General features: G+C 35.2%; 1 protein-coding gene across 4 annotated transcripts in view; it reads right to left on the minus strand.

Moving 5' to 3' along the window:
* LOC125651314 (thrombospondin type-1 domain-containing protein 4-like) overlaps nucleotides 1–24,928 on the minus strand; it is an 82,071-nt gene that overhangs the window by 10,287 nt on the left and 46,856 nt on the right. For all 4 annotated transcript variants that reach the window (XM_056166769.1, XM_056166767.1, XM_056166768.1 and 1 more), the window contains 4 exons: nucleotides 15,071–15,275; nucleotides 3,746–3,918; nucleotides 2,551–3,166; nucleotides 460–589 (listed from right to left, as the gene is read on the minus strand). In XM_056166769.1, coding sequence (XP_056022744.1) covers nucleotides 460–589; nucleotides 2,551–3,166; nucleotides 3,746–3,918; nucleotides 15,071–15,275 — 1,124 coding nt within the window. The remainder of the gene's footprint in view (nucleotides 1–459; nucleotides 590–2,550; nucleotides 3,167–3,745; nucleotides 3,919–15,070; nucleotides 15,276–24,928) is intronic.

Genomic DNA, 24,928 nt, shown 5'->3' on the forward strand with positions numbered 1-24,928 from the left:
CACAAGAGTGTGAAAATGTAAATTTTAAGGCTCATTAACTTCAACAAATTTAATGATTTTTTAAACAAATTTCGAAGCCAACTCTGTTCTGTATTAATTTTCAGAAGATTGATGATAGCAGGCAGCTTAGATAACACTTGACAGGGAGCTCGTTATTTCCTCTCACTTTCAATCTAACCCCAGTCAGTCCCACTGTTTATCCTCCTAAAATCACCTCAACAGGACACAAATGAGATCTTCAAAAGCCTACCCTAATGCTTCTGCAACATTTCAACAAAAATTCTCAGCACATACGTCACCCTTGGTTACACAGTAATGCAGTGCAAAATTTCCACTGGCTCCTTAGCGTTAAATGTCATAACAACTCACTTTTACACATTGTCGTTTTTTTTCCTGCATGAATGAACTTGCATTCATTCAGAAATGCTGTAAACTCTAATAAAATTCAAGTCTCATTACCCTGGCGGGCAGATTCTGGTGTTGCATTCAACAGTCTGTGAGGCAGGGCGATCGTTTGGAACGCAGTTGTCATCAGTCACAATCAGATTCTGATCTTTATTTACACACACCACCTTAGTCTGTTGTACTCCTGCAAATTCAATTGAAATCTATAACAAAGCTGCTACTCATCAAAACCCCCAAAACAATTTATCATGACATTTATGTGGCAAACTTCTATCTGCTGATGACACAGAAAATGCCACATAGTTAAGTCCCTTGAATTGAGTACTTGGTCCAGTATTCTTAAAAAAGAAATTGAAAATTATCTACTCTATCTAAATGTCCTCCAATCTATGCTACATGGGTGATACAAAAATGCTTTTTCTCAGAGAATCTACACTCTTTGTCAATCTCTTAAGCATCTGTAAAAATTATCTGATACTTTATCAGATTTACACAATATGCTACACCCAAAAAGTTAATACAGTTACAAAGAGATGTATTTACAGTATCACGGATTAAATTGTCAGAGAGGTCAAAAGAGATGCAAACCAGGTCCTGCAAATTTTGATTGCACAATAAAACCCTCAACACGAAAATCCAGCCACCTGTTTCCTGATGAAGGTATTTCATTCATATTTCAGTTTACTTTTTCAGGCTAACTAATGGGGAACCTAGTACGTTATGTTTTTGTCAATTAATCCTCACTGAAATACCAAGGCTCTATAGGTATTACATGCATTTGATGGAGTCTATGATAACAAATAATGATAAATGGGTCTAGCCACCAAAAGAACAAATACACAGGGGGATTACATAAAATTCTCATTAATGTCGAATCATATTCTAAAAATCCGCTCATTTCAAACAATGTGAATACTGAAAATGGCCCACATCTCCTTTAAATCTGATAACCATGCACTGATGCATTAGATATTACACAATTGATAAATGTTGAATTCAATGCCTTTAACATCACACACTTCATTTGATTTTTTTTTTTTTTATCCCTGATCTTGTCAATCTTATAACTTAATGTCATATCAGAGAAGGAAAATAAAAATATAAAATCTAAAGCAACCCCATGCTGTTCTTAAATATTAGAATGAATAAATCTTATAGACTAAACATTCATATACATATTTTGGACATCAATCCTATGTGAAAATCCTGAAAAAAAATTCCAATTTGTTGTTCATGTTGTTAGTATGTAAATTTCTTTCCATAAAAGTGTCATGATCAGTGTTTGGAATTTTTTGAGGTTATGAATTTTCTTGCTATATTTCATAATAGCATGTTGGTTTTAATGTAGCATGCAAAGTGTTCCAAAGTTAATTGACGAGAGGGCATTTGTTGCAAACTAAAGAAATAAGCCATGAAAGGTTTTTCATTGTGCAGGTGGCTGGGAAATGAATTTTGAGATATATCATATGATAATTCTTAAAACAAATACTCTTTACCATAACAGTTTATGATACTTAAACAAAATACAAAAAGAACTAAAACAAATAGTAACTGTTCATACTGTCCGTCAGTAAAAGAGAATTTTAAATTTCAAATGTTAAAAAAGTCAAGGGGCACTTCATGGAACAAATGGTTGTATATATCACCTATGATTTATATTTGCTAAAAGTATCTTGTTTGAACTTGCATTTTATATTGTCTAAGTTGCTATGAACATCGAGTTGCTACATAAATTTCTGCCAGTACGTACCCTCAATGGCATTAGCTTAAAGAACATTATATTGCCTGTAAGTATACAATTGATATATTGAAAAAGTCTGGATGCAGAAGAACAGACAAACTGACACACAACAAACAAAGTAATTCCTACGTGACCCTGTACGCTGCAGACAACACAAGAAATCCAATAACTGATTAACAAAGACAAAAAGAAACAATGTATGGGTAAATAAAGTAATCCCTCCGTTGTCGAACTCTCCGCCCAAGAGAGTTTTGACTGTCACTAAACTTTAAAGAGGGATTTTCTCCAGGTTAAAATTTAGAACGAACAGGTACACAAGGACGTACTGTTCTTTATATAATAGTTCAGAACTGTGCAGGTACATGTACCTGCCAATGAAAAGTATCCCTCACAGCAATGCCTACCTCTTCCACAGGTCAAAGAACACTCTGTGAATCCAATGATCCTCCACTCATAATTAGAAGCATCTGGAATGTTCTGAGCAGAGAGACGAGGCAGGGTATTATCCACAACACTGTTGTACCGCAATGAATTACCCTGCCTAATGGAGTTTCTCTGTGCCTCACTTCTGGGGTAGGTCGCATACCGCCTGCCATAATCTCCGGACACAGCTTGGTTTGAATTGTGTGGTCCATAGTACGATGAATACAGTCTGTACTGGGATTCAGTGAGATTTCTTGCTTGGCCACGGCCATTTATGGTCAAACTCTGCAGCTCTGGTTTGCCTCCAGTAAATGGAATGTATCGTGGTGGGGACTGTGCTGAAGTCCTTCTGTTTGGAATGATCTTTGGCCTGTAGCCTTTGGGGAGGGGATAGCCCCCACTACCAGTGGGGATATTTTCATATCCAGTCTCGTAAACTGGTTGCCCACTGCTATCTGCCACTGGTTGTTCAACATCTTGGTTAAACTGGTTCTCTATTTTCAGTCTTGGAATGATTGCCTCCATGGCTGCCTTAGTCATGTGTTTTGGAATTGTGAACTGGTACAAGATACCAGGACTCTTTCGATAGTACAGCAACTGAAATCCGGAACATACGTTTATTACTTTGTGAACATTGGAGAAGAAATGTGAAGTGACATACCAGTATAATACAAGATTTACTGAAAGTTCAATTCATAAAAGTTTATATGGGGGTATCATGAGAGAGCAAAACTCTCATTATATCGATGCAACTTTGTATACACTTTGATTCCATTTCTATTTTCAGAATATATACAGCATAATGGTTATGGTACATTTAATTGTTCTCCTAGTTCCCAGGACTTATAGCTTAAAGGTAGATTGACTCAATTGTCTAAACCTTTTGAACACACCTGTATGTCAATGAATCTAACTGACCAAACGTTTTGAACAAACCTGTACATCCTTTTGTCTCATTAGCAGACCTCTTTATAACACAATGGTCTGATTGACCAGACCTTTTGATGACACCTTTACATTGATGGTAAAATTAATCATACCTTTTGAATGAACCTGTACAACGATGGTCTAATTTTAAAAATACACCAGTATATCAATGATTTTATCGACCTAATCTTTGGAACACATATGTACATGCACATCAATGACCTGATTGACCTGAACTTTAGAACATACCTGTACATCAATGGTCTGATTGACCGGACCCTTTGCACTCACACACTCGCCTGGACACCCCGTTCCTTCTCTCTTCCTGTAGGTGAAGGTCGTTCCTGCTGCTGTGTAGTCCCCCACTCTACTCAAGCGGTGGTGGCCATTCGTGATGTAACTACCATTCTGCAGTCTCAATGCTGTAGGAAATCAACACAGGACAATTGGAACATAAAAAATGCCATATGATGTTTCTTGTTTTACCTCTAGGGAAAAGTCAATCAGCAGTACTACAAATGTTTTCTCTTCCACTGTCATATATCCCAGAATAAACATTTGCAAAAAAAAAGACCAAGATAACTATATTATATATAAAGTAGTAGCTTGCTGCATATATGCAAGACTCTAAAGTGCGATGGTCTGCACCAAAATGCGATGGTTTGTTAACGTTACGGACGCCAAAGTGTGATGCTCATGCCAAAGGCCGATGGTGCGGAGTTCAGTAACATTTGTGATGTCAAATCTCGACGTCACATCATTATTACGTCTTTCAAAATAAAACCAAAGAAATACAACATGGACGACAGTAACGGCAAGGTTTACACTGTTGATGATAGTGAGAACGGCAAAGTATACAATTTTGTTGTCGAACTCTCTACTTCGTCCAAACATTCTTTAATTCATAATCATTTATTACTTTGACGTACACGTATTAAATTCCTGGGGGTATGTTAAAATACAAAACATTCTATTACAATTTGTTGTTTGTGTTTAATAACACAACAACTAAATGGTAATGAAATAAGTTCTTATTCTTATATTTGTACATGGATTTTGCACTGATATTTTTGGTGAAACAACACACGGTTGGTTCAGTTTGTACCAAAACATTGGATTTCGGCGCGTCACATCATCGCACTTTGGCATGTCAGACCATCGCACTTTGACGCATGAGTGTGGACCATTGCACTTTAGCATGTCACACCATCGGGGTTTTTCGCAGACCATCGCACTTTGGAGTCCTACATATATTTGAATAATAAAGTGTTTTCTTTGATTTGTTAAACAAGATATGAAGGTCGCAAACATTGCAGAAAAAATGCATAACCCACATTAATATTTTTACTTTTTTCTGCTATGTTTGCGACCTTCATATCTTGTTTAACAAATCAAAGAAAGCACTTTTCCTACAATTTCAACAATGCCGCAAAACAAGTCGTGAAGTTTGTGGAATCGTGCATATTTACACACAGACAGACGGCACTAAAAACCGAATCTTAAACTAGATTGAAACAGACTGTGCCTTTATAGTTGCAAATAACAAGCAATGGAATTCCATAGAAACTAAGCAGAATACACACAGTGAATGTAAATTATAAGATTTGAACTCAGAGTCTATGATCTGGCTGGTTGACTCATGTATCCACTGGGCTATCTTGACTTAGTTTCCTGTGGAGCAGGTAAAAATGTCAAGTATGCCAATTCTTTAAAAGTGTCAATCTCTGTAAAACTGTTGTAACACCTTATTCAATATTGGTGGGAAATAAATCAAGACGTAATTCTCTACAAATAACTGTCAAGAAATAATAAAAAAAAAAACTCCAATCAAATGAGGTGATTGATCAACAAGGGCTTAAAACAGTGTGACAATTGATGCTTTTGATCTTCAAATGCATTCTTGTCAAGATTACCAATTCTAGAAATAAATAAGGATAGGTTACAAAATGGAAATGGGCTACCTCAGTTGTAGATGGGAATGTTCACTAGACAGTAAATGTAAGCTTTATCAGGAATATGATAAACTGGGTAGGAAGAGTGCAATATGCAGTGTTTGTGTGAATTCTAAACAGAAAATCATGGACAAGTACAAATTTATTGATAATCTTTTGATGACCTTTACCATTTAAGGTAACAAGGTTCTTTTCCGTTGTAACAAGACTGTCAAATTTATTTTCATTAACAGGTATTTTACCTGCGTTTTGTTGGCCAGACTAAAGCACTCACCCCAGGGCCCCGCCTAGTTAGATGATCAAACCTTTTCACAGCCAACAGAAAATGCTATCATCAGGAATTTTGACACAATCTTAATGTGATTTCAGGCCGCCAACTGTCGAACTTGTGTAATAAATGTGTTTACAAAAGGCTGTTTTATCATGTGTATAAAGTCAGAATGGACTACTTAATGTATCAAGAGGGAGCAAATATACATGTATGTAGGCACCATCTGACAAACACAAGAGAATTCTGCTAGTCTCACATTAAAGAATTATACACTGTATTATGAACACCAGCCTAATATGTGGGGGTGGACACGGTAAAAGGGAGGCGGCAACGTGGATAGAAGGGGAAGGATAGTATTTAAAGGAAGAGGAGATGTGGGGGAGGGGACAGGAGGGAAGGAAGCGACAGGAGGGAAGGGGGTAGAAGGCAGGAGGAAAGGTAGGAAGAGAATAAAGAAAGTGGAGGAGGTAGTGAGACTGGAGAAGGGAGAATTGGACCCTCCTGTCTACCAGGCTCCATCCTCAAGTCACATTAAAATTCTCCAGTATACTGAGGGATGTCTATTATACTCTCAAAGCAAAATGGAACTCTGTAGGGTTTCAATAGATATATTCAAATTCTATCAATATAACAGTCTATGTACATGTTTAAGGTACAAAGTGAAAACAAGATGTGTTTGTGAAACACAAATGCCCCTGATAATGGTCAATTCCAAAGATGGTCAAGGTCACAAGGACAAATATCTTGGTACTAGTAGAAAGATCTTGTCACAAGAAATGCTCATGTGCAATATGAACGCTCTAATATTTACCGTTTAGAAGTTATGACCGCAATGTCAATTTTTTTTAAAAGTAGGTGAATTTCAAGGTCAAAAGGTTTAGTACCTATGGAAAGGTCTTGTCACAAGGAATACTCATGTGAAATATCAAAGCTTTAGCACTTACTGTTCAAAAGTTATTAGCAAGGTTAAAGTTTTCAAAAAGTAGGTCAAACTTCAAGGTCAAGGGGTCAAAAATGTTGGTACCCGCAGAAAGGTCTTGTAACAAGGAATACTCATGTGAAATATCAAAGCTCTTGCACTTACTGTTCAAAAGTTATTAGCAAGGTTAAAGTTTTCAAAAAGTAGGTCAAACTCCAAGGTCAAGGGGTCAAAAATGTTGGTGCCCGCGGAAAGGTCTTGTCACAAGGACTATACTCATAAGGACTACTCATGTGAAATATCAAACAAAGCTCTAGCACTTACTGTTCAAAAGTAAAGTTATTAGCAAGGTTAAAGTTTCAGACAGGATGACAGAAACAATATGCCCCCCCCCCCTCCCCCATCTTGGGGGCATAAAAATCACTAGGTTATCAAAGTCATGCAGTCATTGTTTTCCTAAAATAAGACTTTCACTTCACAGTCTGCCCCTTACATACTTCCTTATTAACATTTGTTCTACTTAAGTGGCAAAACTCACTACTTCCTAAATTGCTTATTAAGGTGGCTCTTTACACCTAAATTTCATTTGATGCCAGCTCGTTAAAGCATCCCATATAGAGTATGCAATCACCATTGAAAGAGTGATACTGTCCAAATTCAAGTTCATTATTTGCTCAGATTATATGAGGTACAAAACATATTTTACGTTAATTATTGTTTGATTACAACAGAAGTACATATATTAATAAAAGACGATGCATGGGTAAGAAGAAAAAAAGATGTAAGAAAAATGCACAATGTAAGGACAGATCGTTGAGGACAGACCATGACATGCATTTTGTTCTATAAACTTGCATAAATCCTTATAAGTGATTTTTTGCAAGATGTCATTAGTTCACAAGCTCTCAGTTACTTTATATGAATTTTTTTGCTGTTTTTTTCTCTCTGAATAATAAAAAAGAGGCACCACAAAAAAATTCCAGATAAAATAATTTAAAGTTTGTATCACTCGTTCCTTTCAATGGTGAAATTATAGATGCTTTAACGAGCCATTAAATAAAAATTTTGTGTAAAGAGCCACATTAAAGGGTTGATTTGATAAGAAACAAAATCTTTCTTTGTACTCCGACACCTATGAGGTATATAAATTTCATGTTCCTGGATTATACACGAGACTGGAATTCGTAATCTTTCAAACCGAAACAGAATATCACCGCAATAGCTATGTACAACTACATACAGGGTGTTTAAAAAAAATGCAACCATTTCTTCTCCACATGAAAAATATTTCAAAAATTTACAATGGACATATTTCATATCAATTAATAGAATACAACTACAAGTTCTTTCTTATTGATAAGATTTAGAAAAATTTGCTTTCAGTTACTTCATATTGTGACATCATAATTCATGATATACATGTACATAGATGAAAAACTGTCAATTTTCTTTTGTTGAAGTTGTTACATGTATATTAACAAATTAGATATCACTCGCTCTCTCTTCTTTATTTAGACCTTTGTGTACAGAATTTGTAATCAGGACAATGAGAAATACATAACAAATAAGGGCAAATTTACTTGGTTGATGATTAATGAAGACAAACCAGTAATTTTCAAATTGAGTGAATATTTAGTTCAAACTTTCAGAAAAAGAAATGATGCTTTAAAACTGCAAAAATCATTATAGTTTATTATTCATATGTTGGTATAATACTGATATTGTCCATTTACTTGTGTATACACATGATTAGCAATTCATATATGTATGTACTTGTTTCCCCAACATGCTGCATCCATATGCAGTTTGCAGTCTATGTAACCTGTAGTTAATGTTGTAAACTTTCTTTCTTTTTTGAAATTTCCTTCTTTATAAACTGTCTTGCTGTTATGCCCTCTGGGCCCAAAATTGGAATAAAACTTATCTTATCTTATCATAATAAAAAGACAAGGAGTTAAGAGAGTGGATAAAACCCAAATTATTCAAAGGTTGAGACAATCTAGGCTAAAAATGTGTGGCAAAAGACAAGGCACCTGTTATTTTTTCTTTCCAAAGGTTTAATAGATATAGAGACATGTTGAGGGAATATCCAATTAAACAGCTAAAGTTTATAATACTAAGGACAAATGAGTAAATCAGGGCTTTTAAATGTTTTTTCAGATGTCATGATATGACTATAATTAAATTAATATATTACCAGGTTTCCCAAACATCAGCTACCATGTTATTTTTCAACAATATTTTCAAACCTCCTATTTTGGAGAGGGGTTTAAGAACAAAATATTATACACTCATGTAGTAAGCATTATCATTAAATTTTGAGCAAATGCCATCCCTACCCATATACAAGTACCATGCAGTCCTGAAAATTTAACTCTTACATTATGTTTTAAGACACTCGTACGCAAGTAATGGATTTTTACCCTGAATTGAATTGATGATAAGCCAGGACTGTTTTAAGCAAAGCTTATTAAAAATTAAGTTACTTTTTCTGTTTTTCAATGTCGATTTCGCAAAAAGCTATACATAAAAATATATGAATAATTCTTGAAATTCAACCCTTTCAAAGAAAATATAAGTTTTCAAAATCTGTCAATATTTTATGTAAATATAAGCAAAATAGATGAAATGGCTGCATGTTTAGTATAGCTTTTAGCATTTTCATTTCCAATCATCAGATAATCCAGTTTAACTTTAATTATCACATACATTTGTATATATCATGAAATTCTTTTACGCTTTCCCGCATTGTTTTACCACGACATCACTATGAACAGTGCGTTTTAATGTTCAGTATCTTATGATATTGTGATTTGTTTAACGTTGCGCTATTTATGATTTAACGTTGCTATGTTACTAAATTTAAGCTTCTAAAGACTGGAAATGAAAGTGCTATAGAGCTTTACTAAAGATCTTCAAGTTTCTTTTCCATTGTTTAACTATACTTTTACCAATCATTGTGAAAAGTGATTATTATCTCTATCTTTTAATTTATGATAATACTATTCACAAATAGTAAAAGGGATTGGGCAGCAGGCATAGCCTAGTTTAGTCCTCTCCCAACATCAAGGTCATATACAGTATAATCTGTCTAAACCGGCTATGTGTGGTTCCAAAGAAATTGGCCGGTTTGTACAGAGTCCGGAGTGCAGAATGTTGACAATAATGAGTTGCTTCCCTTGCATTCACTATCTATACATACGTGTGTAATGATTGCTAACGTTTTAATATATCACAAAAGAATTCAAAATGTAAAAATATAAATGTCAGTGTTTTATTGTCGTGCTCATTTGAAAAAGTTTCAATTTTTATTAAACAGTTTAAAATCTGGGAATTATTCGCGCAATTTTCTGTTGGTAAATTGTCGATTTCGTCTACATCATCGCCGTTATCAAGTGCTACATTATGTACGTTCGTCAAGTTTGTGTTGTGTTCGTCTAAAATTTGTCTTTCCCAGCTTTCATTGTAATGTAAATGTATCGCTTTCAACTGTCTCAATTTGTGAAACAGAAACTAATGCAATGCCGAGTGATCGACCGGACATGGCGAGTTGTGCTAACTAACTGCATATCATCACTGTCTGACTCGCCGTAGAGCTCCGACAAGTCCACGAGGGGAAACCCTGCTTTTGGAAAACATAACGGGATTGTTGCCGATTTTGTTTCATTCCAAGAATGTATCGAATTCATCGATTAATTGAACTTTGTCTTTTAATGTCAGTTCTCGTCGCTGTCGTTAGGGGGAGCGCCATTACCTCGTGCGTGGTGCTGTCATAATTGAAAAGTGCACCCCCTAAAATCAGGTTTTATTTTAAACTGATCGTGACTCCTAGCCAGTTGCACTCTTTTACTTACCTGTGGCTTCCCTTGAGACACCCGTCGTGTACACCGCGTGTGATCGACCGAATACCGACAGGTTGGTCATTGTGGGGTGGCTGGTGTAAATGCGATAATTAGAGCTAATTACGAGCAGTTGGGACTTTGTGTACACCGACTACAATTAACCGCAACAATTAGGGTGGTGTATCATCGAGGGGCCGGTTTACACAGGATAATTAAAGTTAATTGATAGCAGTTGGGTCTGTGTAAGCCGGCCGATATACAGAATACGCAGTATCCGGAGTACAGGGAATTATTAATAAAGGATTTGTTAAAGAAATGTTAGGGACTATATTTTGTGGCCGGAATTGACAGAGCGCCGGAGTACTCAGAGGCCGGTTTGGACAAATTATACTGTGCATATCTTTTATCTATAATGGAAAACATTTTCAGACATGCACTGTTATTTTTAACCCCAAAAAAATCCTTCATGGTACACAGTGACAACAGGTGGATGTGTGTCACATCTAATCCTCACAATGAGAAATCATGGGTTACAGAGTGTTGACTTTGTACCCAGTTTGTTTTAACAAGAGCTGGAAATACTATAAGACTTTTTAATTTAATTTGATGAACACAGAATTGTGCTTTTATCTTTGATCTAATCTTGACCTGTCACCTTTTCACACCTTGTTGATTTGCTGTCTCAGTGAAAACATCTACAAAGAGATAACTTCTTTTAATGTCTAAAAGCTTTTGGTTTACTAAACATAAATAAAGAGGTTTTTAGCAAGATTACCAAGTTTGCACGACTCTAGAGAGCCTTTTGAGGAAAGTATCCACTTGCATATACAGGACTCACTGTAATGCTTTTAAAGGACCCATCCCTTACTCCTAAATTTGAAATTTCGGCAAACATTGGACAATTAATAAATGAAGAAAAATGAATCAGATTATTTGAAAATGCACTGAAAATCCTCCCGTCCAAACAAATGTAAAGTTCTCAAGTAGATGATAAATGTGAAGCACTTTCACACACAACACACCAATCTGTACAAGCTGAATGAATTAGGAAAAATTTGTATTTTCTCCTTAAATAGGATTGAATTCATGCATTTCCTGAGAAGTCTTTTAATAATTGATAGATTGACATTGGAATATAGGTAAAACAAAACTTACAACACAATTAATCTACAGTATTAGTCCAATCTACAGAGAATCCTTTGTCAGTTGCATTACCACTTTGACAACACTTATTCTATGATGTGAGCTGATTGAGTTTGATATTCATGAAGTACAGGGGACCGATGCTTAATGCTAGGAATCTGTACTACACTACTTATAATAACCTCTGTTCGGCAGTTTCTGCTGTGGCTAGCGCATAGCTCAGATCTATTCCTCAAGTTCTTGGTGCTATCTTCATGTTTTTGCAGTGTCCATTTGATATATCATTTGTAATCAGGACATTCAATTTCTTAGCTTCTGTGGTTGCCTTACATAATAAAGGTGTGTAGCTCATTTCTGTAAACAGTTAAATTTGAAATTATCGCCACTCAGATTCCTCTCCATTGTCACTATACGACCATGTTTGGTTTGTTTTTCCTATTATAAAATCCCACATTAGACATATCAAAACCAAAGTATGTACCATCTATCCTTCTGTGTTTAGTAAACCAGAAGTGATATAAGTATTAGATAGGTTACATGAGGAATATGTTTTGGTTATACAGCTGACAAAGCTTGTAACAACATTGTTTTTGTTTGTAAGGCTCATTATTACAACTGTATTTTAAACGAACTTGGCATTAATTCCACTTTTGGTAATCGTACTTATACTCCAACTGCCTTTTCAAAAGACGAAATTCTTCAAAACCAATGCTTCAGTTTTAGACACATTTAATATCCCAGTCAGTGGGTCGAATGAATATAAGTTACCGTACCTATACTGGATTCCTAAACTTCATAAAAACCCTTACAAAGAAAGATACATTGCTGGATCCAGTAAATGTTCTATCAAGCCCCATCTTTGCTCCTCACGAAAATATTAACAGCTGTGAAGGAGCAACTTCAAACGTACTGTGCGACTACATATGCCAGAAGTGGTGTAAATCAAATGTGGATTCTAAAAAATTTTAAAGAACTTTTAGTAAACTTAAAATCGCAAAACTTTCCTCAAATCAACAACATCAAATGTATGACTTTTCAACACTTTACACAACCATTCCTCACGACAAATTAAAGACTAGACTTTTTGACATCATGGACAGTACGTTTCTTATTCAACAAAAATGGAAAACGCAAATATTCCTATGTAGTGATCAGTCATCCAAAAAATTACTTTGTTAAATGCCACTCTGATTCTACGCACAAGTACTCTGAAGTTGAAATAAAAAATATCCTGGAATTCTTCATTGACAATATCTTCGTGGTCTTTGGTGTGCAGGTCTTCCAACAGTTTGTTGGAATCCCCATGGACACGAATTGTGCTCCTTTCTTAGCTGACCTGTTTCTATATTCCTATGAAGCAGAATTTATTCAAAAACTTCTATGTGAGAAGAAAAAATCTCTCGCTGTGGTCTTCAATTCGACATTTAGATATATCGATGACGTTTTGTCTATTAATAATAATAACTTCATTCATATATATGTCGATTCGATGTATCCCAGTGAACTTGAAATAAAAGACACCACAGAGTCATACACTTCTTTTTCATACTTAGATATTTTATTGAAAGTAGATATTAAGGGCAAACTAACAACTCAACTTTATGACAAATGGAATGATTTCAGCTTCTCCATCGCCAACTTCCCATATTTATCTAGCAATATTCCATTATCACATGCATATGGTGTTTATATCTCTCAACTGATTCGATACGCAAGAGTTTGTTCTGCTTATGGTCAGTTTTTAAATCAAAGCAGGCTACTAACAAACAAGTTGATGGTGAAGGGGTTCCAACAGTCTCGTTTAAAGTCAGCATTTTGCAAATTATATGGTCGTTGTAATGATCTAGTTTGCAAATACAACCTATCAATGGATGAAATGCAGTCTGACTGACATGTTTCATACCGATTGTTGGGCTGTTCTTGGTACATTGATTTTGACTACGGATGACTCCGTTTGCCTGATCAGGACATAGGGCTCACGGCGGGTATTACCGGTTGACAGGGGATGCTTGCTCCTCCTAGACACCTGATCCCACCTCTGGTGTGTCCAGGGGTCCATGTTTGCCCAATATATTAACTCTCTATTTTGCATTGCTTATAGGAGTTACGAGATTGATCACTGTTCATTATCTTCACCTTTCATCTAAATTTTGCATTGTTGCCATTGGTCATCCTGATTCCAGAACAAATGTCAAGTAAGGGTGCCAAATGTCTCAATATACCATCTATGGTATGTAATCATGTGCATACTAGGCATTTAGGAAAAGAAAGCCAAGCGTGTGTATAAACAATGACTCGGCGCAAGTGAAAGATGAGGATTGTTTGTTGATATTTTGTGTGAAACCGGGACAGGAAACATGTATTTCTCCGAATTTTGCTTGGAGTAGGAATGAACTATTCTGATGCTGTTATAATCGATCACAGTTTGCAAAAAAATACTCTACAATATGATAGAAGATCGACACTATTGGTCAAATATCAATGCTAGAAATGTTTAATTTTCCCAAACATTTTCATGTAAATCTAAGCAAGCTTTAACTCTCTAACTACTTTTATTTTAATTCACGAAATCTTCCATTTGCGCTGATCAAAGTGATTTATTGCCAGAACTCTAGAATGTATATACATGTACGTCTGATGATTGTAATATAGGAATCATACAAGTGTTGTGTCCTATTTATGTACATGACCTTTGAGTGCAGAAAGATCAAACTTTCAAAGCATAATCCAAGAATATTATTGATATGGTCAAATCAGGTAAAAACTTCCATATGTCCAAAACATTATGTGCAAGAAGATTGACTAAGAGGAATCACTTGTCACGAATAAATATATACTATACAATGTATAACTTCAAGGAATCAACGCCTACGTCAAAATCAAGGTTAGCTTCATCACTACATATTTCTACAGGAAGTTAAGAATATAAATAGCTTTTAATTGCAGTGTTTGCAAAAAAAGTTATTGACAGGTTTTTGAGCAATGCTTCATTTAGTATCTGGACTATCTGCAAAGTACTCATAAAACATGTTTGCCTATAAAGGTTGCATATTACACTAGAGAAAACTATTATTGAATGGAGAGTGGAGGATATATGTACAATAATGTTTTGATTTAGTGAACAAATGCAGTTTAAGTAGTAAGTAACTGGGGAAAAAAATTAAAACCCTGCAAGATTCAAAATCGCGATCTACAGATCGGTGATTGCATGTTAAACCGCTGAACTGACAGGCTAAACAATAGAGTTTAAAAGGACATGAAATATATACTGTATATATATATCATTAATATCTATTTATCCATTGATGTTTAAGAGGCAGCCAGGGCCATTATGATGTTTAATCATCCTCTACTCATCAAACTTGTGATTTCTTGCAATATTTGTTGACTAAACTTTACGCACATCGTTTCTATGCTAGCTGCAACAATTCCAGCCTGGGACTATACCTAGGTAGTTTCTGCTGGTTCCGAGCTCTGTGATGTTGATGCTGCATGCACCCTCTGGAATGCGAGTGATAAGGGTATACCCAAAAGGTAACGAGGCCCGAGTGTAGATCCCCGAGATTGTCTGACAATCACGGTTCTTGCCAGCACAGACACCGCACCGGTCCACCACTGCACCAGATCCCACAATCCCATCACAACCCACTGTCTGCAAATGCAAGAAAATATTCAATATAGATTTATCATGGATACCATGCAAGGTCACATTACAGTGGTACTTTGGACACATACAATTTAACATGCTTTATGAAGCTTCGCAGTTCATGCATTTTCAAAATTGACATTTTTTCTTGTCTTATATATACACATACTAATTCAGGAGTTGTTTGCTGGATCCGGCAATTACATTTAGCACATACAGATACATCCTTGTTACAAATTTATGAATATCAATTCAATAAATGTCCCAGAACAACTTATGGTATACCGATTTTAGAAAATAAATTACATTGCAGCAGTACTGGTACCATTTTTAAAATGAATTCTATGTACTAAAATTATTGTTTACCGATTTTTGATAAAACTGAAGCTGTTAGGAATCTTTTTCATTGAAATAAGTTTTTTTATGATACTTGCTACAACATATCAAAGCAGAAAAATTTGCATTGTGGGCTGTAAAAACGGTAAAATGGGCCCATGGGCCACATTACCCACCCTGTTGCTTCCGGGTTTCATGGCCTTGGCAAGATTAAAAATTTTCTGACATATTTTTTTCCAAGGAATCATGATGTGAGTAAACTTAACATTAATGAACTGCATGAGGATGCTTGCACATAAGTTTTTCAAATCGTACCTTTCTGAGATGATTTAAATCATTTTTTACTATACACATATATTCCAATATAAAAATTCAAACAAGGCTTATAATTGTGGTCCCACCCTGGTAGCAGGTTGTAGCCTTTAACATGCAAACATTACACTACACATTAATTGACAAATTGTACCTTTGGGGATACTTGAGAAGAGGATTTTAAAAGAATTTTCTAATACAGTCAAAACTGCCTTAGCGACCAACTGTATTAAGCGACTCACTGTCGTATGTGACCATAAAAAGTTCCCCCCAAGACGTTACTCTATATATTGTACCTGTATTAAACGACCACCTGTCTGACGCGACCAACGACCATGATTTTTACAATATGTTCATGTATTTTCACGAAATTTTACCTCTATTTAACGACTGTACATTTTTCGATTACACCGTGATTACTACTTTCGATTTTGGTTGAGCCGACTATTCTGAGAATTATCGCCCCTAACACTTTCGTTTTCAAACGCACGACTATTCTGGGAATTATCGCCCCTAACACTTTCGTGTTATAACGCATAGTTTGGCGGTGATCTTGTTTAGTAGGCCCTCTGAATTGATTATTATACCCAATCTGTTAACATGTAGGGTCGTGTGTGGTAATTAATAAAACCCAAGTTGTTATTTATTTAACAAAATCAAGGATCAGGGAATCGAGGCCGGTGTATTTGAAGGTGTGAATTTCGACAAATTTTAAGAAGTGCCGGATACGCTAGATCGGAAATGAAAATCTACCACTTGTTATACCATTATATGAAAAAATTGCCCGATTGCGATATAGATCAGGTAAATATTGTGCTTAAGACTGAAATTTTAAACGGAGTATTCACAGTTTTCCTGCACGAGATACTCGAGGTTTCCAGAATAATGACCGGAACTAGCGGCTCACTTCTACATGTCCCGAGTATTTGACACATCCGAGTTCAAGAAAGTTGTCTGCGTTAGTTCAAAGCTTAAAAGATTTGCTGTGCATGTACAATGGATATTGTGATTTAGTTAATGTTTCTCATATTGAATAACATATTCCCAGCATGTATTGTACAAAAAGAGACACAACACTTCATCATTTGCTTTCTTACCACAAGCATTGCATTTTTTAGTTACAGTGTACAGGTAGGCTATACATGAATACTCTTTACAACAAAGTGTTTATAAATTTTAGAAAATTTACATGCAGTTCATAAATGAGATTTAAATCTCATTTAAATGTGTAATATGAAATGCATGTTTATCATTCTTAAACAGATTAAATGTAATTTTTTATGAATAATAAATTATTATACAACACATTGCATTCTAGATTTTTAACTACAGTGTATTATTAATTTTATTTTACAACTATTTAAACCATACTTGATATTCTTAATGATAAATTCCAAATACATGTAGTCATTTTCTCCATTGTGCAAATTATTTGCGAAATTGTATCAATTAACTGCGGAAAATAGGCAACCTGTATTAAGAGACCACCTGTCATATGTGACCTTTTTTCCATTCTCCGTTGGACGGTCTCTTAATACAGGTTTGACTGTATTTAAAAAAAAAAAAAAGATTTCAAAGCCAGCACCATCATGGCCTTGCATGAGGTCACAGAAAGAATGCTAGAGTTTACAGATCACAATATGCTTGCATATCTCTTCTCTTTTTTTTGTGTTAGAATATCTTTTAATGCATTTTTCTATACATTTCCAATGTTCAAATTCAATCCCTTTTGTGGCCCTGCCCTTGCTTGCTCTGGGAGTCACAGAGTGAACAAACCCGAGTGTCTAAACTACATATGCTTCCTTGCAATTATCAGACAATCTCATAGAATTTTCTTATCTATATTGTTGTTTTACTATGAACCCTTAATAATTGTATCCACCCTTGCAATGGCCCGGGCCTGACTGGGTTGCACAATCTTTAATTCTTCTTTATATGTATGGATTCAAACTAATTTCTACTAAGTTTTGATTTTTCTGGTCCAGCAGTTTTGACGTTTCTTTAAATATTTCTGCATTGCACTTATCAATTCGAGTCCTCTTCAGCAAGGGATACTATGTGTTGAATTTGGTTTCACCTGAGTCACTTTAACACATGGAAAATGAATTTCCCATTGTAATTCCATTAACTTTTCAGGAGCCATGTCAGATTTTAAGAAACTTGATTCTGCACTATGTTGGGGAGGTTCAGGTACATTGAAATACTTCTGGCTCAGAGGTTCTTAAGAAAAAAGGTTTTCATAATACAGTTAAAACCAATGTAAAAATAGTTTCTTTGATAATGTCTGCATCTGAGCTCCAGGTGTCATGACTGTTACACACGTGATTTTGCATTATGTCAGGTATCTTCTATGCAAGTTCAAACTTTGTGGCCCAGTGGTTCTTGATACAAAAATTAAATTTTAAAGATTATTTTCTATTCAAAGACATGTAAATATGGTTTGCCCTATTGTGACCACACTTTTATGGCCATCATTTTCACAAACTTTATTGTGCTCTACATCAGAAAGCTTCCATGTAAATTAAATGTTTGGGTTTTTTTTCGCTCTGTATCCCCATTTCATGATTTAACTAACTTTATTTTGTATTTTCTCTGATTTGCGTTATCTTCCATTGTATAAGAGCATTTTAACAATTTTTAAATCCCCTTTACCCAAGAATTTTATTCAAGTTTAGTCCAGTGTTTCTGGAATTTAAAAGTGTAACAGACAGAGATGACGACAGGTAATTGGAAGCTTCCATGTAAATTTGAACTCATCTGGCTCAATGGTTCTTGAGAAGAAGATTTTTAAAGATTTTTCCTATATAAACACATATAAAATATGATTTCACCTAGTGTGGCCCCATCCGACCCCTGGGGGCTATTATATGAACAAATCTGAATCTGCACTATGTCATAAAGCTTTCATGTAAATTTGAACTCTTCTGGCTCAATGGTTCTTGAGAAGAAGATTTTTAAAGATTTTTCCTATATACACACATATAAAATATGGTTTCCCCTAGTATGGCCCCACCCGACCCCCGGGGGCCATGATATGAACAAACTTGAATCTGCATTATGTCAGGAAGCTTCCATGTAAATTTGAACTCTTCTGGCTCAATGGTTCTTGAGAAGAAGATTTTAAAAGATTTTTCCTATATAAATACATATAAAATATGGTTTCCCCTATTGTGGCGCCATCCGACCCCTGGGGGCCATGATATGAACAAACTTGAATCTCCATTACGTAAGCAAACTTCCACATAAATGTCAACTATACTGGTACAGTGGTTCATGAGAAGAAGATTTTTTAAATGACCCCACCCTATTTTTACACTTTTGTGATTATCTCCCCTTTGAAGAGAACCTGGCCCTTAATTTGATCAATTTTGAATTCCCTTCAACTAAGGATGATTTGCATTAAGTTTGAATGAAATAGGCTTACTGGTTCTGGAGAAGAAGATTTTAAAAAAAATTTCAGTGTATTTTTACTGATTTGCTATTATCTCCCCTTGGATAAGGGGGATGGCCCTCATTTGAACAATTTTGAATCCCCTTCACCCAAGGATGATTTGTGCCAACATTGGTTAAAATTGGCCCAGTGGTTTTGGAGAAGAAGTTGAAAATGTGAATGTTTAACAGATGGACAGACGACAGACAAAAAGCAATCAGAAAAGCTCACTTGAGCTTTCAGCTCAGGTGAGCTAAAAACCACAGGAGTTTCTACAGGCTTAATCCTCTGAGCCCCTGATACAACAGAGCATTGCTTGATCAGTAGGTCTCACTCCCAGACGCCCTGCATAAGGTGCAATCCTTTTTTGGAAACCTTAAGAGCTTTAATTAACATCGATATTGCAGGCTAGAGTGCATGTAGACACTATTATAGACCTTGTGTACGTATTTATACCAGTCACAGCAGCCTAGCGGTTAGGAAGCTCGCATTCACACGTTGGAGGTCTCTGGTTTGATTCTTGATCCCAGCTGCCACAATAAACTATATAAAGTCACTCTTCTTTCATCAGGAGCAAAAGTTATAGGTTTTTCAAATATTACCTTAAAAACGGAGGTTTGTCAAGTTTGGCTTAATTTGGCAGCTGAATCTTGGTCTTAATAATAATTAAAGGAATAAAATTAATTTTTACTCATTTAATACAGTATAAAGTTGGACAATTTACCCATTATAATCTGCCAAGTGGTTTATAAAAGAGTGTTAGTTGTTTGTTTTACTTTACTTCCTGTCGAGAATCTTTTACTCATATTGTGACATCATCAGTTGTGTGAAGTATCACAAATTTAAACCTTATGCTTAGTGCTTATGGCCGTAACTCAGTGAGGGTTAACGTGTCAATGCCTGCCACGACATGGGACCTCCGTTTTTAAGGTCATATTCAAAAGACCCATGATTCTCACTTCTAAATGCTGAGTGTTTGGTGAAAGAGCCAGCGCTACTTATATTTACAACTTAGGTTTGATGCGGCCATGGTACGACCTCCCGGTTATGAAGCAAATGCTCTATCACTGAGCTATGGCGACCAGTCGTAAACTGCCCCAACTTACTTTATATTGTATAATCATTGTTCGTTATCTTCACCTGCATCATATAAAATGAGGAGGAATTAATTTACATAATTTAATTTAGAAAAACAGATTTAATGTGCTGTGGAATCGTTTTAATTCGTGGGGGCCAATGTTCATGGGTAAGCAAAAGTTTGCTGGTTCGTGGGGACGTAATTTTGTGGGTAAGCGATACAATATCACTAGGAGAGATACATGTTACTCTACTTGGTTTAAAAATATGTTCGAGGACACGTAAATTCGTGGGTATAAGAGTGACCCAAGAAATCCACAAACATCAATCTCCCACGAACAATGATTCCACGTACTTTGATAAGCAATTATAAAGAAATATTAATTGTTTATGACACAGAACAATAGCAACAAAATAGAAATGAAGGAGCCAAATGCATTGTGATGTCGATCCTATATAGTGCTAACATGCTTCCTGAAGTATGCTGGCGTAGTATCGCAGTTAATACCCTGTATTTTCAAAAATAAAACTCATTTCTTAAACCAATCAAACTGCATTTTACAAGCAGAATCAAATTATTTAATTATATTTTTGGGGAAATTCAAATTCAACGTTATTATCAACATTTACTTTTGATAAATTTCTCTATAACTAAAACCAGCAACACGTTGATTATGCCTGCAAAAACATTGAATACCTTACTATTCTTAGATAATCCTTCTGTCATAAAAAATGAACAGATCCATTTTTAAAAACGAAGCCACAATGTTATCAAATTATCATCTTTTGCAAAATTAATAGCTGATTGAAGTGCATATTGCTGAAATGCATTGTAATGTATGCTTTTTCTCTTGTGGTTTTGAATTCCAGGTTTGAAAGCCAGCTTTATACTTGGGTGTTCTACTGTTAGACATGCTTTGTGCACACACATCAATAGAAACATACAACAGGTAATACTAAAAATGAAAAGATAAATTCTAATCACTTAACAGTATCACATGCCTTACTAAACACCAAATCCCTGTTTCACTTTGCTATCTGCAATTCCCATTGTCTGAACTTTCAGAAATATCTTTTTTGTTGAAAAACCTGCTATTCAGCAACAGATCTTAAAATTATCGGTTCTATTCATTTTGTTCTGTGACCTGCTGAAACATATTCACAAACTGATAATTTAAATAATTAAATAACAATGCTGTGGTGCTGGGTACAGTGAAGAGGAAATCCCAGTGCCCCCAACAAATGGTGACCATCACCCCTCATTACCTGCAGAAGCAGACCAACAGGGCCAATTTAACACAGAATACCTGCCCTCTTTATGACAGTAAAACACCTGCAATGGACATTAGTGATCAATTATTTCAAGATCAATGTATTTTTATAGATGTTTAAATACACCCCCTCCACTATTCTTTTTAAAGTTTTTAATGAAAATTACAATATCATTTACTACAATTAAGGAATAAAATTGAAAATCAGTAGTTTGTAGCCTATACCTGATTATTTTAGTGTGTGCAATATGGCCTTATAAGTATCAAGTAATTTTGTTAGAAATATTGCTACAATATCCCAATAATAGAGATTTTTGATGAAGCTACTCGATAGATATTATTGACTGAAAGTGAACAGGACTTAATTCAAGCATATCAACTACTGGAATATCCACAGAGCTACATATATGTACCTAAATTTTGTTATGTTGTTCAAAGGGACCAAAATTTGTGGTATAAAAAAGGTTGCTCGGATACACTGCACCTTTTTTCACTGGCTTTGACATTAACGTTCAAAATATTTTCTATATATTCTATCTAGAAAAAAAGGGTGTGTATTTTCCAAGTACTAGCTGTTTCTGCAGTAATACAACACAAATTGTTACTATATAGCATGAAACAGAATATCAAAATCAAGTGTTGTGCTACAATTCCATGACATCCTTCATTTTTATAAAGACCCAGTCAATCCCCCGTTCTATTTATAAACAGCCTAAAATAGAAACATTCAGACAATCTGGAATTCAACACACGAGTCGATAATGGGAGTTCAATGAAACAGAAAAAATTGTTTGAAAAATATCATGAAAAGTTGAAGATAATGAACAGTGATCAATCTCATAACTCCTATAAGGAATACAAAATTAAGAGTTGGGAAAACACGGATCCCTGCACACACCAGAGGTGCCTGGGATCATTGTTTAGGAGTAAGCATCCCCAGTCAACCGGTCATAGCTGTCGCAAGACGTACGTACGTATATATCATTTTGACATTTTCTTAATTATAAGTCCAAAATTCTCATAAATATAAAAAAGATTCTTTAAGTGTTATATTTTGGCACACTTTTATTCGGCTACCTATCAGAACAAGTCCCTGATAAAAATGCTTTTTTTTTCAAATTGACTTTTGGTACATGCATTCTTTGAAACATGAAAAGTAAACAGCTCATGAAATTACCATGCAGTGATAAAGTGATCTAAGCTTAAGTTTTTTATGAGGAGTAACTTTCACTGTGTAGAAAAAACACCATTTCAGTCGTCAAGAGAAGGTCAAGAAATTTGGCATTGAATTGTTTAATCTGGTATCCATCTACTTTTCTTACATAACTTCCAACATGCATTCCAGATTTTCTTTGTCAGCCGATTCTCCATTCTATTTAGCAAGCGCCTCTTGCGATGATCTAATAAACATTTAATGTGTTTAAGTGAAACTTGCAATAGTCATCTCAACACCAATCTAAAATAAATGCAAGCTTGAATGTGCAAATTTAATTCACTGGGTGCACATTTCTCTGCATATAAACCTGCAATCTAAAGCACCTGTGCAAATAAGATTGAATTGCATAATGGAAAACATTTGAAAGCACTATTCTTGCCTTACCCCTCCCTTAAGAATGATCAACCTGCAATGTTAAGAAGATTGCATGATGATCTATTACATCTTGTGCCACCCAGCTGCCTCAGAGATAGGTGTTAATTTGACTGGAATTTCATCTCCATTGTAAATCAGTCTTAAAACGCTTGAATTACTTACAGAGTTGAGAAAAAGAGCAGTAGGCCCAATTTGGGAGTGCATTCGCATGCATTTACCATTACATCATACAATCTGCATCTAATTAAGTTATAAACACATTCGAAGTTTATTTTGTGTTTTACAGATTTTTTGGTCTTATATAATTGCTTTTTTCCCACTGTTGCAGACCAGACTAATATATAAAATGTTCCACCATTTACCATGGTAATTACAATAAAACTTTACTCCTTCAATTTAATATGTAGCACACATTTCTTGTTGAGTATTTCTCATGTTGCCAGAAACCTGTCATTTGTGTATGCATATGATATAGATGCCTGCAGATACTACTTGATGCAAACGGGTTCCCATCAGCAATTCACGAGTAAAGGTTCTTGCTAGTACAAGTTTTCTTTACTGCACCATAAATCCCCTTATCTTTTTTAATTTCATGATGTACTTCTTCTGTGAATATTGATAGTTTCTTTGAGTTTAACTCTTTGCAGTTATATTACCTGAGGACTGCGTAACAGATAAAGGGAACATTTTCTCTTTGGTGACCTGAAATGACCCTCAAATCTGAGTCTAGATACAGGACTAAATCCGTACTATTTCAAAGCACCTGTTTGACCCAATTATCAAAATCATTCAATATTTCTAAAAACTCAAGAGGTAAGAAATTATAATGCTGTTTCAAAATGGCTCAGTCAAATAAATTTCTCCTTAATTCAATGACACTCCCTCCTTTCAAAAATAACTCTACGTGATATAAGATATTTGTTAGATATAACTTGTGTACACAGCGGCGTTTGGAATGACAGTCGGGAAGAGACAGACTGAAGGGCAATTTCTATCATGTCCATTTCTTCAAATTTCAAATACCATTAGAAAAGGCAACAGCTCACAGTCTCAGAAAAACTGGCAGTATATTAAAAATCCAAAGACATAATAAATCAGATACCTGAAAAAAACGTCTAGAAACACACTCCTGCATGACTTACGTCTTAGTAATCTTTAAGAAAACAGAGGCTTAAAGAAGCAAGTTTTAAAGATCAGAATAAGTAAAGAAGACAATAGAGAGAGAGAGCAGTAGTTTGCATCATACCTAGGTACAATTTATATTAATGAGAAACATTTTCAAGCTAGCTACATGTATGTTTCAATGAGAATTACTACGAGTACAATTTTATAACTATCAGAGACCTGAAGTTGCAAGGGAAAAAATCATGCAAGTTCCAAAAGCAAGCAGGCAACCTTGAATTATTGTGAAAAAGGACCATCTGCATTCCTGATATATTGAACTCTTATTAGGATCAATGGAAGTTCCAATGCTTTTCGCTTTAAAAGGTAATTACATATTACTACAATGTGTCGGATTTACCCAAAACTAGAGGATTAAAAAACTGCCTTTGGTCAAGGTCTTAGGGTGTATGTCACTGATAACAATACCTTCTATAATTATAAGTTTCCCCCTACTTCAACCATCCTGAATTCAATCCAT

Source organism: Ostrea edulis, chromosome 5 (assembly GCF_947568905.1).
Source record: "Ostrea edulis chromosome 5, xbOstEdul1.1, whole genome shotgun sequence".
In the NCBI taxonomy this organism is placed as follows: Eukaryota; Metazoa; Mollusca; class Bivalvia; order Ostreida; family Ostreidae; genus Ostrea; species Ostrea edulis.